Consider the following 16,673-nt stretch of genomic DNA (forward strand, 5'->3'; position numbering starts at 1 on the left):
AGGGGGCCCAGCCTGAGGGCCATGGTGAGAGCGGCAGTTCGGGTACACGGTGAACCCAGTGGTACAGTCCACGATTAGGGTGGGGAACCAATTGAGGAGGCACTTTAGGATGGAGGAGATGTCGGTGCTGACACCGTTGTGTGGGAACCATGGGTTTAAACCGGGGGAGATTGATGGCATGCATAGGAGGTGGAGAGAGAGTTGGGGCTGGTGAGGGCGAGGGATTTATATCTGGGAGAGATGTTTGCAACTCTGGAAGAGCTGCGGGAGAGGGTAGAGCTTCTGAAGGGAAGCGAGTTCTGGTGTATGCAACTGAGGGACTTTGTGCGGCAGGTATGGGGAGAGTTTCCCAAGCTGCCGGAGTACACCCTGTTGGAGCAGTTGCTGCTCCCAGACGTGCAAGGGGAGGGTAAGATTGGTGATATGGTTGGCTGGGGGAGCATGGGGGAGTGCAGATGGTGAGGATTAAGAATAAATGGGAGGTGGAGCTGGGTGGGGGAGATAAAATGGGGAGTGTGGAGTGAGACGATGCGGCAGGTGAATTCGACCCTCTGGTGTGTGAGAGTGAGTTTGATTCAATTTAAGGTGGTGCATCGGGTGCATATGACTCAGACGAGGATGGGTGGGTGGGTTCTTCCAGGGTGTGGCAGACGAGTGTGAGAAGTGTGGGCGAGGACCAACAAATCACGCGCATATGTTCTGGGACTGCGAGAAGTTGGAGAGATACTGGGAGGCGGTGTTCGGGACACTATCGAAGATTGCGGGGGTAGAGGCCGGGCCGGACTCCATGTTGCCGATTTTTGGGGTGTCGGAAATGCCAGAGCTGATGGTGGGAAGGAAGGCCGATGTAGTGGCCTTCGCCTCTCTTGTTGCACAGCGAAGGATTCTGTTGGAATGGCGGTCGGCAACGCCACCGGGGGTGGTGGCCCGGCTGGGGGGCCTGTATGACTTTCCCCAGCTGGAAAAAAAAATCACGTTAGAATTCAAGGGATCAGCGGAGGGCTTTGAGATACGGTGGGGACTGTTCATGACCATGTTTGAGGAATTGTTCGTTGCGGGGGAGGGGGGAGGAGGGAGAGGAGGGGGTGAAAAGGGGAGTAAACCTGCACAAACTGCGAACTGTGAGGTGTGGAGAATGTTTTCTGATTTATTTATGTTTTTGTACCTTTGAATATGTTTGGAATAAAACACATTTTTAAAAAAAGCCATCTAATTCCCCTGAACCAGAATGTTGAAACAAAGAGCTTAGGTTCTCAATAATTTCCCTGGAACACTTTTTACTTTTTGAATGCATTCAGATGAATGACTTAACCATTCCTGACCTGTCCCTGATGTATTCTCCATTTGTGTGGATCTGGTTTTCCAGTGTAAAGTTGAACACAAAACCTTCAACTCTTTCGCCATAAAACCTTTTCACTCGGGATGCATATTCATCAGCTTGAAGGTGTTTGATGACATCAGGGAACCAGACAGAGAGACCATAGTAACTGAAAGGTAACAGAATGGGCTAAAGGTTGTGCATCCACCAGAAGATGTAGAAACAAGAACTGAAGCTGTCACATTGACTGAAGCACAGGAAGCAATTTACTACAATTCTTTGCTGTTTACGCAATTAAATCTGTTTAGTGATGTTTGAGAGATAAAAATGGAATGCACAATGGGCTGATACAATAAATGATGGTTTCATAATTGATTAATTAACTGAATACTGCAAACAATGCATATGAACAAGATGGGCTTCAAATGTACCAGAACTGTTTTTTCAACAACTGTCGGAAATTTAAAGAAAAATGCAAATACCCTTTACATGTGAAAAATATATCCTAAATGCTCACCTGATTTGCCGCAATGTGGCAAAACAGCTGTTGGCAGTGCTGCTCCAAATTGCTTAAAGAGGCAATGTGGGCCTAGATTATAGAGTGAGTGATTAAGGCTCTGCAACTGTGGGGCGCCAGATCGTCTGGCTTCATATGGGATCCACAGTCCCCCATGTTCCAGCATAGGTCAATAGAAAGTTCTCCCAGTGAGCCAGAGAAGACACAGCCAGAGTGAGACAGCAAAGAGTGAGTTTGGGAATGTGAATCTAGGTGGGAATTCGAAGCTTGGGGGGGGAGGAGGTGCTTTTAACCCTGGTAAGTGACTGGTAAGTAGTTTTTCTTTTCATTGTCTAATTTATTTATTTTTTCTTTTGTTTTTTGGAATTGTAGTTGTATAAGTTTACCTAATGTTTAAGACATGGCAGGAGATCCCAGACCCGTGTCATGCTCCTCGTATGCGATGTGGGAGCTCACTGTCCCTGGCTCCTTCATGTGCAAGAAGTGTGTCCAGTTGCAGCTCCTGTTAGACCGCTTGACGGCTCTGGAGCTGCGGATGGACTCACTTTGGACTCACCGCGATGCTGAGGATGTCGTGGATAGCACGTTTAGCGAGTTGGTCACACCGCAGGTGAAAGTTACTGAGGGAGATAGAAAATGGGTGACCAAAAGACAGAGCAAGAGTAGGAAGGCAGTGCAGGTGTCCCCTGCGGTCATCTCCCTGCAAAACAGATATACCACTTTGGATACTGTTGAGGGAGATGGCTCACCAGGGGAAGGCAGCAGCAACCAGGTTCATGGCACCGTGGGTGGCTCTGCTGCGCAGCTGGGCAGGAATAAGAATGGCAGGGTTATAGTGATAGGGGACTCAATCATAAGGGGAATAGACAGGTGGTTCTGCGGATGCAATCAAGACTCCAGGATGGTATGTTGGCTCCCTGGTGCAAGGGTCAAGGATGTCTCAGAGCGGCTGCAGGACATTCTGGGGGGGGGGGGGGGGGGGGGAGGGTGAACAACCTGCTGTCATGGTGCATTTAGGCACCAACAATATAGGTAAAAAACGGGATGAGGTCCGACAAGCTGAATTCAGGGAGTTAGGAGTTAAACTAAAAAGTAGGACCTCAAAGGTAGTAATCTCAGGATTGCTACCAGTGCCACTAGCTAGTCAGAGTAGGAATGTCAGGATAGATAGGATGAATGCGTGGCTCGAGAGATGGTGCAAGAGGGAGGGATTCAAATTCCTGGGGCATTGGAACCGGTTCTGGGGGAGGTAGGACCAGTACAAACTGGACGGTGTGCACCTGGGCAGGACTGGAACTGATATCCTAGGGGGGGTGTTTGCGAGAGCTGTTGGGGAGGGTTTAAACTAATGTGGCAGGGGGATGGGAACCGATGCAGGAAGTTGGAAGGTAGTAAAACAGGGACAGAAACAAAAGGCAGTAAGGGGGAAAGTGTAAGGCAGAGAAGCCATAGTCAAAAATCAAAAAGGGCGACAGTACCGGGTACAGTGACTGAGGAGAGCTCAGTGAATAGGACCAGTAATACTAAAAGGAATAAAACGGGAAGTAAAAACATTAATGGTAAGCGATGCAGCAGGTTGTTACATGAGGATACGGGTTCAACGACAAGGAAAATTAGGAGAAAAGTTAAGAGGAAATATAACTTAGGAGAGGTGACTGATCGAGGTGGTAAGATTCAAAACAGAGGTAAAAAAGCCAACATAAGTGTACTTTACCTGAATGCTTGTAGTATTCGGAATAAGGTAAATGAGTTGATGGCGCAAATCATCGTGAATGACTATGATTTAGTGGCCATTACTGAAACATGGTTAAAGGATGGTCACGACTGGGAGTTAAATATCCGAGGGTATCAAACTATTCGGAAGGACAGAGTGGATGGTAAGGGAGGTGGTGTAGCTCTGTTATTTAAGGATTTCATCTGGGCAATAGTAAGGGATGACATTGGTGCTATGGAGGATAAGGTTGAATCCATTTGGGTGGAAATCAGGAATAGTAAGGCGAAAAAGTCACTGATAGGAGTAGTCTATAGGCCACCAAATAGTAACATTATGGTGGGGCAGGCAATAAACAAAGACATAATGGATGCATGTAGAAATGGTACAGCCGTTATCATGGGGGATTTTAATCTACATGTTGATTGGTTTAACCAGGTCGGTCAAGGCAGCCTTGAGGATGAGTTTATAGAATGTATCCGTGATAGTTCCCTAGAACAGTATGTAATGGAACCTATGAGGGAACAAGCGGTCCTAGATCTGGTCCTGTGTATTGAGACAGGATTGATCAATGATCTCATAGTTAGGGATCCTCTCGGAAGGAGCGATCACAATATGGTAGAATTTAAAATACAGATGGAGGGTGAGAAGGTAAAATCAAACACTCGTGTTTTGTGCTTAAACAAAGAAGATTACAATGGGATGAGAGAAGAACTAGCTAAGGTAGACTGGGAGCAAAGACTTTATGGTGAAACAGTTGAGGAACAGTGGAGAACCTTCCAAGGGATTTTTCACAGTGCTCAGCAAAGGTTTATACCAACAAAAAGGAAGGACGGGAGAAAGAGGGAAAATCGACCGTGGGTATCTAAGGAAATAAGAGAGAGTATCAAATTGAAGGAAAATGCATACAAAGTGGCAAAGATTAGTGGGAGACTAGGGGACTGGGAAATCTTTAGGGGGCAACAGAAAGCTACTAAAAAAGCTATAAAGAAGAGTAAAATAGATTATGAAAGTAAACTTGCTCAGAATATAAAAACAGATAGTAAAAGTTTCAAAAAATATATAAAACAAAAAAGAGTGGCTTAGGTAAATTTTGGTCCTTTAGAGGATGAGAAGGGAGATTTAATAATGGGAGATGAGGAAATGGCTGAGGAACTGAACAGGTTTTTTGGGTCAGTCCCAGAGTGCTAAAAGAGATGGCTTGGGAAATTGCAAATGCACTAGTGGTAATTTACCAAAATTCACTAGACTCCTGGGGTGGTCCCGGCAGATTGGAAATTAGCAAACGTGACACCATTGTTTAAAAAAGGAGGTAGGCAGAAAGCGGGTAATTATAGGCCAGTGAGCTTTACTTCGGTAGTAGGGAAGATGCTGGAATCTATCATCAAGGAAGAAATAGCGAGGCATCTGGATGGCAATTGTCCCATTGGGCAGACACAGCATGGGTTCATAAAGGGCAGGTCGTGCCTAACTAATTTAGTATAGTTTTTTGAGGATATTACCAGTGCAGTAGATAATGGGGAGCCAATGGATGTGGTATATCTGGATTTCCATAAAGCCTTTGACAAGGTGCCACACAAAAGGTTGCTGCATAAGATTAAGATGCATGGCATTAAGGGTAAAGTAGTAGCATGGATAGAGGGTTGGTTAATTAATAGAAAGCAAAGAGAGGGAATTAATGTGTATTTCTCTGTTTGGCAATCAGTAGCTAGTGGTGTGCCTCAGGGATCAGTGTTGGGCCCACAACTGTTCACAATTTACATAGATGATTTGGAGTTGGGGACCAAGAGTAATGTGTCCAAGTTTGCAAATGACACTAAGATGAGTGGTAAAGCAAAAAGTGCAGAGGACACTGGAAGTCTGCAGAGGGATTTGGATAGGCTAAGTGAATGGGCTAGGGCCTGTCAGCTGGAATACAATGTTGACAAATGTGAGGTTATCCATTTTGGTAGGAATAACAGCAAAATGGATTATTATTTAATTGATAAAATATTAAAACATGCTGCTGTGCAGAGAGACCTGGGTGTGCTAGTGCATGAGTCGCAAAAAGTTGGTTTTCAGGTGCAACAGGTGATTAAGAAGGCAAATTGAATTTTGTCCTTCATTGCTAGAGGGATGGAGTTTAAGACTAGGGAGGTTATGCTGCAATTGTATAAGGTGTTAGTGAGGCCACACCTGGTGTATTGTGTTCAGTTTTAGTCTCCTTACTCGAGAAAGGATGTACTGGCACTGGAGGGTGTGCAGAGGAGATTCACTAGGTTAATCCCAGAGCTGAAGGGGTTGGATTACGAGGAGAGGTTGAGTAGACTGGGACTGTACTCATTGGAATTTAGAAGGATGAGGGGGGATCTTATAGAAACATATAAAATTATGAAGAGAATAGATAGGATAGATGCGGGCAGGTTGTTACCACTGGCGGGTGAAAGCAGAACTAGGGGGCATAGCCTCAAAATAAGGGGAATTTTTAGGACTGAGTTTAGGAGGAACGTCTTCACCCAAAGGGTTGTGAATCTATGGAATTCCTTGCCCAATGAAGCAGTAGAGGCTCCTTCATTAAATGTTTCTCAGATAAAGATAGATAGTTTTTTGAAGAATAAAAGGATTAAGGGTTATGGTGTTCGGGTGGGAAAGTGGAGCTGAGTCCACAAAAGATCAGCCATGATCTCATTGAATGGCGGAGCAGGCTCGAAGGGCCAGATGGCCTACTCCTGCTCCTAGTTCTTATATTCTTGTTTTAAAGTGTTCGCTTGCAGGATCCCTGATTGATTTTCCCCATCCCAGACCAGGAAGACTGTTGTCAATTGTAGCTAAAGTTCCATCTAACATTGATTTGCTGTAAGCAGCCTGTCTGGTGCACTCATGGCTCTTCTGAGATTGTTGTGTGGCCGTGTGCATCTCAAATGGAATGTTGGTGCTTGTTTGATGCACTGCACGGTACATTCCTGTTTGCTGTAGACACACACCCCTGAGAGGGAACGTTGATTGTCGTAACCTGCCTGTCAGTCACCACAGACTGGGGATAGAACCTGGACTATTTCTGGGCAGCTTGGGCCAGCAGTACACAAGGTGTATACATTTAGCCACTCAGTCAACTGGGAAGACACTAAGAGAATAATTGAGAAACAGTTCTATGTTTCACTTGATTTTCCTAAGTTAGAAAACATTGTTTGCAGTTCTTGCTGTACCCACTTTGACAACCTGCCTGGAAAGTCATGGAAACACTTTTGAATGGTTATTAAACTATTTATCCGCTTCACCTGAATGGGTATTCATAGTAATCACGCTGTTGGCCAGAACTCATTTACTTTTTGATACAAGGAATTGAAAATCAATCAACGGTACAAAGGTTTGCTGCAGTGAAGTTGTGTTTAATGGTTTTCAACGAGAGAAAGTCTTACCCAAACGACAATGTTACCCAAACTGTAATCAGCATAATGGTGTTTTTCTTGACAGGATAGTCGAAGCATCGCATGAATGTCATCCAAATCTGAGAAAATAGACAACACATATCATAAGGCACTAGATCGATGTTTCATACCCTCAGCTCCTAACATGAGGGGCATAAAGTGCAAGAGGAGCTGCCAATAAAGGGTATAAATTCACCAGTGCCTGGTTTCAAGTGCCAAGGCAGCAGGGAGTTAGGTTGCAAGTACATGGCAATGATCAGCAATGGTCTCATTGATCTCAGTGAATGACAGAATAGGCTCAAAGGTTAAATGGTAAAATCTAAAATTTTAAAGATAATGGGCGGGATTCTCCGAACCCGCGCCGGGTCAGAGAATCGCCGGTGGGCTGCGCGAATCACGCCAAGCCGCCTTGACGCCGGGACGTGATTCTCCGCAGAGCGAAGAATCGGCGCCATTTGGCCCGGCGTGGTCGGCGAGGCGGCGGTCGGGGGCCGCTCTACGCGGCCCCCCCCGCGATTCTCTGGCCGGGATGGGTTGAGCGGCCGTAAAAAAAAGGAGTCCCACCGGCGCCTTTCTAACTTGCTCTGAGCCGGCGGGACCTCGGCGTTGAAGGGTCGGGTGGCGGCCTGTAAGGGGGAAGGGGGTTCCGACCCCGGGGGCGGTCTCCAATGTGGCTAGGCCGGCGATCGGGACCCTCCGATCGGCGGGCCGGCCTCTCTGTCTCCCGTCCTCCTTTATTCCGCGCCAGTGCATGTATTCCTTCGCCATGTTGAGTCGGGGCCGGGGCGGACAAGGGAGACGCTGCACATACGCGGAGATCGCGCCAGTGGGACTGCGCATGCGCGTGGTCGCACCGGACCCACTGCGCATGCGCGCATCCCCCCGGCGCCCATTTCACAGCCGGATCAGCAGCTGGAGCGGCGTGAACCGCTCCAGCGCCCTGCTGGCCCCCTGTAGGGGCCAGTATTGCTGATCCTGGGGCCGTCGGGAAAAGTGACGGCGTTTCCGATGGCGTCAACACTTAGCCTCAGGATCAGAGAATCCCGCCCAATATCTTCTTACATACTGATGATGTTTGTCATGTTGCTTCACCTCTTCCACGATGACATGCAAGTCGTGGGCGCGATTCAGCAACAGGTGAATTCCACGAGAGTCCCAAATCAGACTTTGCGTCAGGCTTCGGGCCAATCGCAAATCACCAACTTACTCAGCCGGCACAATCTGGATCTTGCCCTCGCTGGGCGTGATCCAGATAATTATATTTAAATCATAGACTGAATCATAGAATTTGCAGTGCAGAAGGAGGCCATTCGGCCCATCGAGTCTGCACCGGCTCTTGGAAAGAGCACCCTACCCAAGCCCACTCCTCCACCCTATCCCCATAACCCAGTAACCCCACCCAACACTAAGGGCAATTTTGGACACTAAGGGCAATTTATCATGGCCAATCCACCTAACCTGCACATCTTTGGACTGTGGGAGGAAACTGGAGCACCCGGAGGAAACCCACGCACATACACGGGGAGAACGTGCAGACTCCGCACAGACAGTGACCCAAGCCGGGAATCGAACCTGGGACCCTGGAGCTGTGAAGCAATTGTGCTAACCACTGTGCTACCGTGCTGCCCAGCAAATGAGCCATTAGGTCACATTCATCAGGCTCCCGAGAATCAACGTCTGTGCCTGCGAGACCCCACTGTTTGGCACTGGTTTCCACAAACATGGACCAGACATGACGGCATCTCGGGGCATCTTGCAGGGTATTAGAGATCCCGAGAGGTCGGGGACAGGGCAGGATAGTACCCTGGCACTCCCCTGTCACCTGTGCACCTTGGCACTGCCAGCCTGGCACCATGGCAGTGCCAACCAGGCACCCTGGCAGCACCACCCTGGCAGAGACACTGTCATGGTGCCAGGTTGGCACTACCAAGGTGCTCAGGTGCCAGGTTGGCACTGCCAGAGGTCGGGCAAGGGGGACCTTTCCCATTAGAGGGGGGAGGGGGGTGTGAGGAGGTGTTCCAGGGGCCACTAGAAAATTGGGAGTGTGAAAGGGAGGGGCAGGATCCAGAGTGGGCAGGATCCAGAGCAGGTGGGGGTCCAGCAGGAAATCAACTAAAGTGGGGCTTCGGTGGGAAGAAACTCCCCGAGGTGCAAAAAACCAGCAAAATGCTGGTGAATAATGGAGTGAATCTTGGTGCTGCAACTACCGAGAAACAACCTGCCAAACACATCCCAAACCTGACTTAGTTTTATGTCTGCTGAATCACATCCGTGATCCACCACAGACCCAATTCAGGTTCAAACTTAACTCAAGAAAGGCTGTATCATTGCACCAACGCTCTGCTTGATCTTTCTTGTTGCAATGCTCCATCTCAACCTCAGAAAGATCCTGGCTGGAGTGGAGCTAAACTATTGAACAAACGGGAATCTGTTCAACCTCTGCCGCTGCAGGCCAGATCCAAGGATGTCCCATCGTCTGTCATTGAACTACAGAATGCAGACAATGCTTGTGTCTGCATACACTCGGAGGCCGAGCTCTAAGCCATTGTCAATAACATCACCGGGGTGTATGAGAACATGGGCCTTACATTAAACATCCAGAAGACAAAGGTCCTCGGGCAACTTGCCTCCACCACACAGCACTGCCCCCCAGTTATCAGAATCCACAATGAGACCTTGGACAATGTGGATCACTTTCCAGACCTTGGGAACCTATAATCAACTAGGGCAAAAATCGATGACAAGATTCAACACCATCTTCAGTGCGCTAGCGCACCCGTATGTTGCCTGAGAAAGAGTGTGTTTGAAGACTAGACCCTCAGATCTGACACCAAGCTCATGGTCTATAGAACAATAGTGATACCCTCCTATATGGCTCAGAGATATGGACTACGTGCAGCAGGCACCTGAAAACCCAGGAGAAGCATCACCAGAGTTTTCTCTGCAAGGTTCTGCAAATCCATTTGCAGGATAGGCGCACCAATGTCAGTGTTACCCTTCAGACCAACATCCCCTGCATTGAAGCATTAACCACACTCAATCAGCTCTGTTGGGTGGGCTATACCATCCACCTACCTGACACCAGACTCCCGAAACAAGCACTCTAATCTGAGTTTTGACATGGCAAGCGAGCCCCAGGTTGTTAATGGGCTTTGGGGCCCATTGACATTAATTGAGTGAGATGCCATTATCTGTCATGACTCACCTATTTCAACAAATATGAACTTCAGGCTGCTTGCTATGCTGGAAGGCCCAAAAACAAGACCGCAAAGTGGAAACTGTGAAGTTAGGTGAACATTTCTAGTCCTCCTCTTGTCCACACGGCAACTCCTTTAATTTCTTTTAAACCTGTCTGTTGATGGGAGTTTCCAGAATCCTTATCAGAGCAGTGTCAGTTCCTATTCCACTCTGCAATGTTAAATTTAGTCGAGGGATTCCAAAACAGAAGTTATAAATAATTATGTTCAGAAGAGGTCAAATGCCTCTTTTAGGCAATCACCAGGAATGCCTGAAAAGTCACTTGACGTTTTTCAGGCACCATTGGACATGAGGCATTTAGCAACCATAAAGCAAGCGAAATTTGAAGACCCTAAAGCTTGATTAGCGGTGGATTCGAGTTTTCTGGCTAAAATCCAAATTTCCACAACACAACATATGTCAACCAGAAAATGGCATAACAAAATATATATATATATTTAAAATAGCAGTTTCCTTTCAGAATCAGCCAATACTATGCCCTGCCTATGACAAGAATCCTAGCTTCCGTTTTTTAGCATGACCTATGAGGAGTTGGGAGGGCCAAACTATACATTTGTCCTCTGGCCCTAGCACTCTCCCTCTGATGGCATTCCTTAATAAAAGTAGCTTAAAATTCCAAAACATTAGGGTGGTGATTTTGAGCCCACACTCCCTCTTTTACAATTCTGTCCGGCGTGATTGGGTTTTGGAATTTTCACGTCTCCGCTCTCCCCCCTCGCCAGTGGAGTAATGTGAATCGCACTGTGGGAGCCCAGGGATCTCATTTCAATACATTTGCATGTCATTAGCAAGCACTCTCTTCAGGCCTTCCCCCTCTCACGGAATATTCGCTGGTAGCCAGTGTAAGTCACGCCGACGTCATTAACAACAGGTTTGGCTAGGCGTGAGGCAGTCTGGGGGTGCAGAGTTAAGTATAGCTCCAGGGGAGGGGAGGGGGAGCGGTATAGGGGGGCATGCCTAATCAGTGCCCTGGCACTGCCCCTTTGCACAGGTTGGCATCTGCCAGTGCCAACCTGTGTCAGCTAGCAGTGCCAGGGCCATAGGATCCTAGTGGCAGCTCCATGTGGAGACGCATATGTGTACATGTGTGTGTGGAGGGTGAGGGGGAGCGAGCATTGGTGGGTGGAATGTTGGTGATGAATGGTGGGCGGGGGGTGTTTGCCGGTGATGAATGTCAGGGACGGGTGTTGTGGTAGAGCCCTCAAGATCTCCGTGGGGTGAGTCAGGAGGTCTTAGAATGCAGCGCTGGTCAGGATGCCCTTTGAATGCGGTGCACCGATACGTTTGGAGCCGGTTCCTGGCTCTTAGATGCCTCACCCCATCAGAGTGATGGTGTAAACCATGCCAACTCATATCGTTTGGCAAAAAGGCTCAAACCTATGATTAAATAAATGATTTATGTAAGAGAATTAAATGAAATATTATTATTAGATTTTCTGTTAATGAAGAGTGAGAGGAGTATCTGACAATGAAACGTTGAATGTATGATTAATGTTAATCCCCTGTGGCATTGCTCACAAGCCAAAATTAAAAACAAGTATCTCCCTGTTTTTGTAACTGCGTGTCTCTGCCTGTTTCTCAACTTAATTCTTTTTGCTTCCATCTGTCTTAGTATGTCTTATTCAGTCTCTCTCTCATGTTAAGCTTCTTATATCCAGGTGATGAAGACCTGGGACGAAATTCTCCGGTATCGGCGCGATGTCCGCTGACTGGCGCCCAAAATGGCGCAAATCAGTCGGGCATCGCGCCACCCCAAAGGTGCGGAATGCTCCGCATCTTTGGGGGCCGAGCCCCAACCTTAAGGGGTTAGGCCCGCGCCGGACGGATTTCCGCCCCGCCAGCTGGCGGAAAAAGCCTTTGGTGACCCCGCCTACTGGCGCGGAAATGACATCTCCGGGCGGCGCATGCACGGGAGCGTCAGCGGCCGCTGACGGCATTCCCGCGCATGCGCAGTGGAGGGAGTCTCTTCCGCCTCCGCCATGGTGGAGACCGTGGCGAAGGATGAAGGGAAAGAGTGCCCCTGCGGCACAGGCCCGCCCGCAGATCGGTGGGCCCCGATCGCGGGCCAGGCCACCGTGGGGGCCCCCCCCGGGGCCAGATCGCCCCGCGCCCCCCCCAGGACCCCGGAGCCCGCCCACGCCGCCTTGTCCCGCCGGTAAGGTAGGTGGTTTAATTTACGCCGGTGGGACAGGCATTTTAGTGGTGGGACTTCGGCCCATCCGTGCTGGAAAATCGCGGGGAGGGGCACTTCAACCGGCGCGGCGTGATTCCCGCCCCCGCCGAATATCCGGTGGTGGAGAATTCGGCAACCGTCGGAGGCGGGATTCACGCCTGCCCCCGGCGATTCTCCGACCCGGCGGGGGGTCGGAGAATCTCGCCCCTGAAGTCAATCTTTACCCAGTTTAACATTTATTCACAAAGTAAAACTGTATTTCCCATAAAATGGCTGTGTCAGGTTCAGACAGAAAACCAGCATGCTTCTCAGGGGAACAGGCAGGTTTTCCTTGGATATTTTCCTACAACTGTACCGATATCAGGTCCTCCCTGTCATTGATTGCCACCATCTTCTCCCCCCCCCCCCCCCCCCCCCCCCCCCCCCCCGCCCCCATTATTGATCTTCGGTATCGGGGCCCTCCCAATGGGTTGTCCTACAAGCCCTGCTATTGGCCCCACCGCTTCCAGCCATGCCAACCTCTGGCCTCGCCCCTTCAGACCCCCACCCTTTGCCGGTGCTGAGGGTAAGTGCCCCTGCCATGTCCCCGATCACTCAGGGGCTACAATGGTCTTCGAGCCCCTGTCATCGAGACCAGTGGTGGGAAAAACAACATGCCCAGAAGATTTGACGTTTAGCCAATTTTGTATATTTAAATTAATTTAAATCCATGGTAATCGGGTTCACGTCCTCGTTGGGCGTGAACCTGATTACATCAGCAGTGGGGGGTTGTGGAAGATCTCCTGGAATAGTGGCATGTGCGACGGGCGCAACAGAGAATTGCTCCCAATGCCTTGATGAATCAGAGCTGATTGCCAACCAATCAGTATAAATTATTGTTCCCTTTGAAATTCGGTGTTCTTGGGAGTCATTCTCCGATCCCCCAGCGGGTCGGAGAATGGCCGTTGGCTGCCGTGAATCCCACCCCCGCCGGTTGCCGAAGTCTCCGGTACCGGAGATTGGGCGGGGGCGGGAATCGGGCCGCGCCAGTTGGCGGGCCCCCCCGCTCAATTCTCCGGCCCGGATGGGCCGAAGTCCCGCCGAGAAATTGCCTGTCCCGCCGGCGTAAATTAAAGTAGGTATTTACCGGCGGGACCAGGCGGCGTGGGCGGGCTCCGGGGTCCTGGGGGGGCGCGGGGCGATCTGACCCCGGGGGTGCCCCCACGGTGGCCTGGCCCGCGATCGGGGCCCACCGATCCGCGGGCGGGCCTGTGCCGTGGGGGCACTCTTTCCCTTCAGCCTCCGCAACGGCCTCCACCATGGCGGAGGCGGAAGAGACTCTCCCCACTGCACATGCGCGGGAAACTGTCAGTGGCCGCTGACACTCCCGCGCATGCGCCGCCCGGGGATATCATTTCCTCGCCAGCTGGCGGGGCGGAAATCCCTCCGGCGCCGGCCTAGCCCCTCAATGTTGGGGCTCGGCCCCCAAAGATGCGGAGCATTCCGCACCTTTGGGGCGGCGCGATGCTCGTCTGATTGGCGCCGTTTTGGGCGCCAGTCGGCGGACATCGCGCCGTTGGGGGAGAATTTCGCCCCATGTATCTGTCCTGCTGATTACAAGACAAAAAACTTCAACAGCCTGTCTCTGTTTTCAGCAACAGTGAAGGTATTCATCATTTAAAATTACTGTCTGAACAAAACTGCTGGCTTTGACATTTCATTGTGATGTTTGTCTACATTCAACATTAGTTTCACAAATCAATGGTGAAATATTATTTTCTGGTATATTGTATCATGTGTCACCGAGGAGAAAGATATTTTTCCAAATTAAATCAGAGTTATTTACTTACGCCATGCAATTCAGTCTTGATTCGAACAAGCCATCTCATATACCAAGTGCCCGTGTCTGTCTGTATCTCTATCAGTTCATCGATCAGTTTGGGAGTCTTGATTCTATTGACCTGTGAAGATAAGAGTTGGTAAATAAAGCACGATTCATTAGAATATGTAATTTCTGACTTAAATACATTTTCAAGCTATCTTTCCTTGTTTATCAAAAGATAAGTGTGTCACTGATAATCAGACATACTTCCAGTTCCATTCTGGTCAGTCGGGACATCAGGGGCGAGATTCTCCGACCCCCCGCCGGGTCGGAGAATCGCCGGGGGCTGGCGTGAATCCCGCCCCCGCCAGTTGCCGAATTCTCCAGCACCGGATATTCGGCGGGGGCGGGAATCGCGCCGCGCCGGTTGGCGGGCCCCCCTCCCGCGATTCTCTGGCCCGGGTGGGCCGAAGTCCCGCCGCTAAAATGCCTGTCCCGCCGGCGTAGATTAAACCACCTACCTTACCGGCGGGACAAGGCGGCGCGGACGGGCTCCGGGGTCCTTGGAGGGGGCGCGGGGCGCTCTTGCCCCATGGGGTGCCCCCACGGTGGCCTGGCCCGCGATCGGGGCCCACCGATCCGCAGGCGGCCCTGTGCCGTGGGGGCACTCTTTCCCTTCCGCCTCCGCCACGGTCTCCACCATGGCGGAGGCAGAAGAGACTCCCTCCAATGCGCCAGCTGGCGGGGCGGAAATTCGTCCGGCGCCGACCTAGCCCCTTAAGGTTGGGGCTCGGCCCCCAAAGATGCGGAGCATTCCGCACCTTTGGGGCGGCGTGATCTCCGACTGATTTGCGCCGTTTTGGGCGCCAGTCGGCGGACATCGCGCCGTTTCCGGAGAATTTCACCCCAGCTCTTTAACCTGAGTTTGTGGGGTAAACTTTGCACCTACCCAACTTGTTCCGCCAATGATCGCTACAAACTTATTAGGGAGTAGTTTCATTATAATAGCCCAGAATTTCCAGGAATGGGGCATCTCGCATCATGCCCCTTGCATTAGAAATTTTCCTTCACTTTTCAGATTGAAATTATTGGGCTGGAATTTTGTCCCAGTCTTCCAATCCTGGTGCCGGGATGAATCCCAGGTTGGGAACCGGAGATGCCAGTGCTGGGAACCAGAAAGATATTTTGGTGGAGGCAACAAATCAGGTGGCATCCCTGAGCAGCCCCACCTAACTAAGGATGGAGGGCATTCTCCCGAGGCCGGAGGGCCAAATGGAGGGCCTCGAGAACCTGAATGATCGGCAGAGGTGGGAGCTGCCAAATCGGCGCCTCAAAAAGGAAATGGAACCTTCCCAGCGCTCCCTGTATCCACATCTATTCCCCTCTGGAAAGCATGGCTGGGGGTGAGGTTAAATTGAATGAGGCAGCCATGGTCGCCAACCCCCCACCCTCCCAGCCTGCTGCCAGGACATGCCCTCAATCCACCGGCGGAGAATCCGGTGCTGGAGAATTCGGCCCCAGTGAGGCATGAACCTAATTATCATGGATTTAAATTCATTTAGATATTCAAATTCTATGATAAAACCAGCTATGAAAATCGGCTTGACGCCGAATCTTCTGCGAACGTCATGGCTGGGATTCTCCGACCACTTGGCGGGTCGGAGAATTACTGGGGAGGCGCGAGAATCACGCCATGCCACCGGGTCGCCGATTCTCCGGCACCGATTCTCGGGCGCCCGCGGGATCGCCGCGCCGCCGGTCAGGGGTCGTTGAAAGCGCCCCCCCCACCCCCCCGGCGATTCTCGCCGTGTTCGGCCAAGTGCCCGCCCAGTACGGCCGAGTCCCGCCACCGTGGGTTCCGTATGGTCCCACCCAGCGGGACCTCGGAGTTCTGTCTGTGGGGGCCGTCCTGATGGGGGGACAGGGGGTCCGACCCATGGGGGGGCCTCCACGGTGGCCTGGCCCGCAATTGGGGCCTAAAGATCGGCGGCCGGGCTAGTTCTGTGGGAACCTATGTTACTCCACGCCGGGCCCCTGTAGGGCTCCGCCATATTGCCCAGGGGTCGGCGCGGAGACGGGAACCCATGCACATGCGCGAACTCATGCCGGCTGTGGCACGCATGTGCGGACTCGTGCTGGCCGTGGTGCGCATGCTTTCGGCCGCCAGAGCTGCAGACACCACTCCGGCGCCATACTAGCCCCCTAGGAAGAGGTGGATACCTACCACTTGAGGCCCGTTGATGCCGCAGTGGCTCGCGGCGCTTTTCATGCCGGCGTCAGAACTTGGCCGCAGGATTGGAGAATTCCGACCCATATGTTCCCACCACTGCTGGTCTCCAAAAACGGAAACCAGACGTGATGACCACGCCGAACTGGAAAACGCCAGACGGCTTCTTTTTTTAAAAATGTTTTTATTCAAGGTTTTTCAATCATTTTTACAAAACACTCCAAAAAGGAAAATCATACAAAGAAAACAGGGCAATATGCC

General features: G+C 50.7%; 1 protein-coding gene across 1 annotated transcript in view; it reads right to left on the bottom strand.

Moving 5' to 3' along the window:
* sv2ca (synaptic vesicle glycoprotein 2Ca) overlaps positions 1–16,673 on the bottom strand; it is a 429,473-nt gene that overhangs the window by 89,106 nt on the left and 323,694 nt on the right. Inside the window, 3 exon segments of the mRNA XM_072516044.1 lie at positions 1,323–1,487; positions 6,945–7,033; positions 14,214–14,324. Coding sequence (XP_072372145.1) covers positions 1,323–1,487; positions 6,945–7,033; positions 14,214–14,324 — 365 coding nt within the window.

This window comes from Scyliorhinus torazame, chromosome 9, assembly GCF_047496885.1.
Source record: "Scyliorhinus torazame isolate Kashiwa2021f chromosome 9, sScyTor2.1, whole genome shotgun sequence".
Lineage (NCBI taxonomy): Eukaryota > Metazoa > Chordata > Chondrichthyes > Carcharhiniformes > Scyliorhinidae > Scyliorhinus > Scyliorhinus torazame.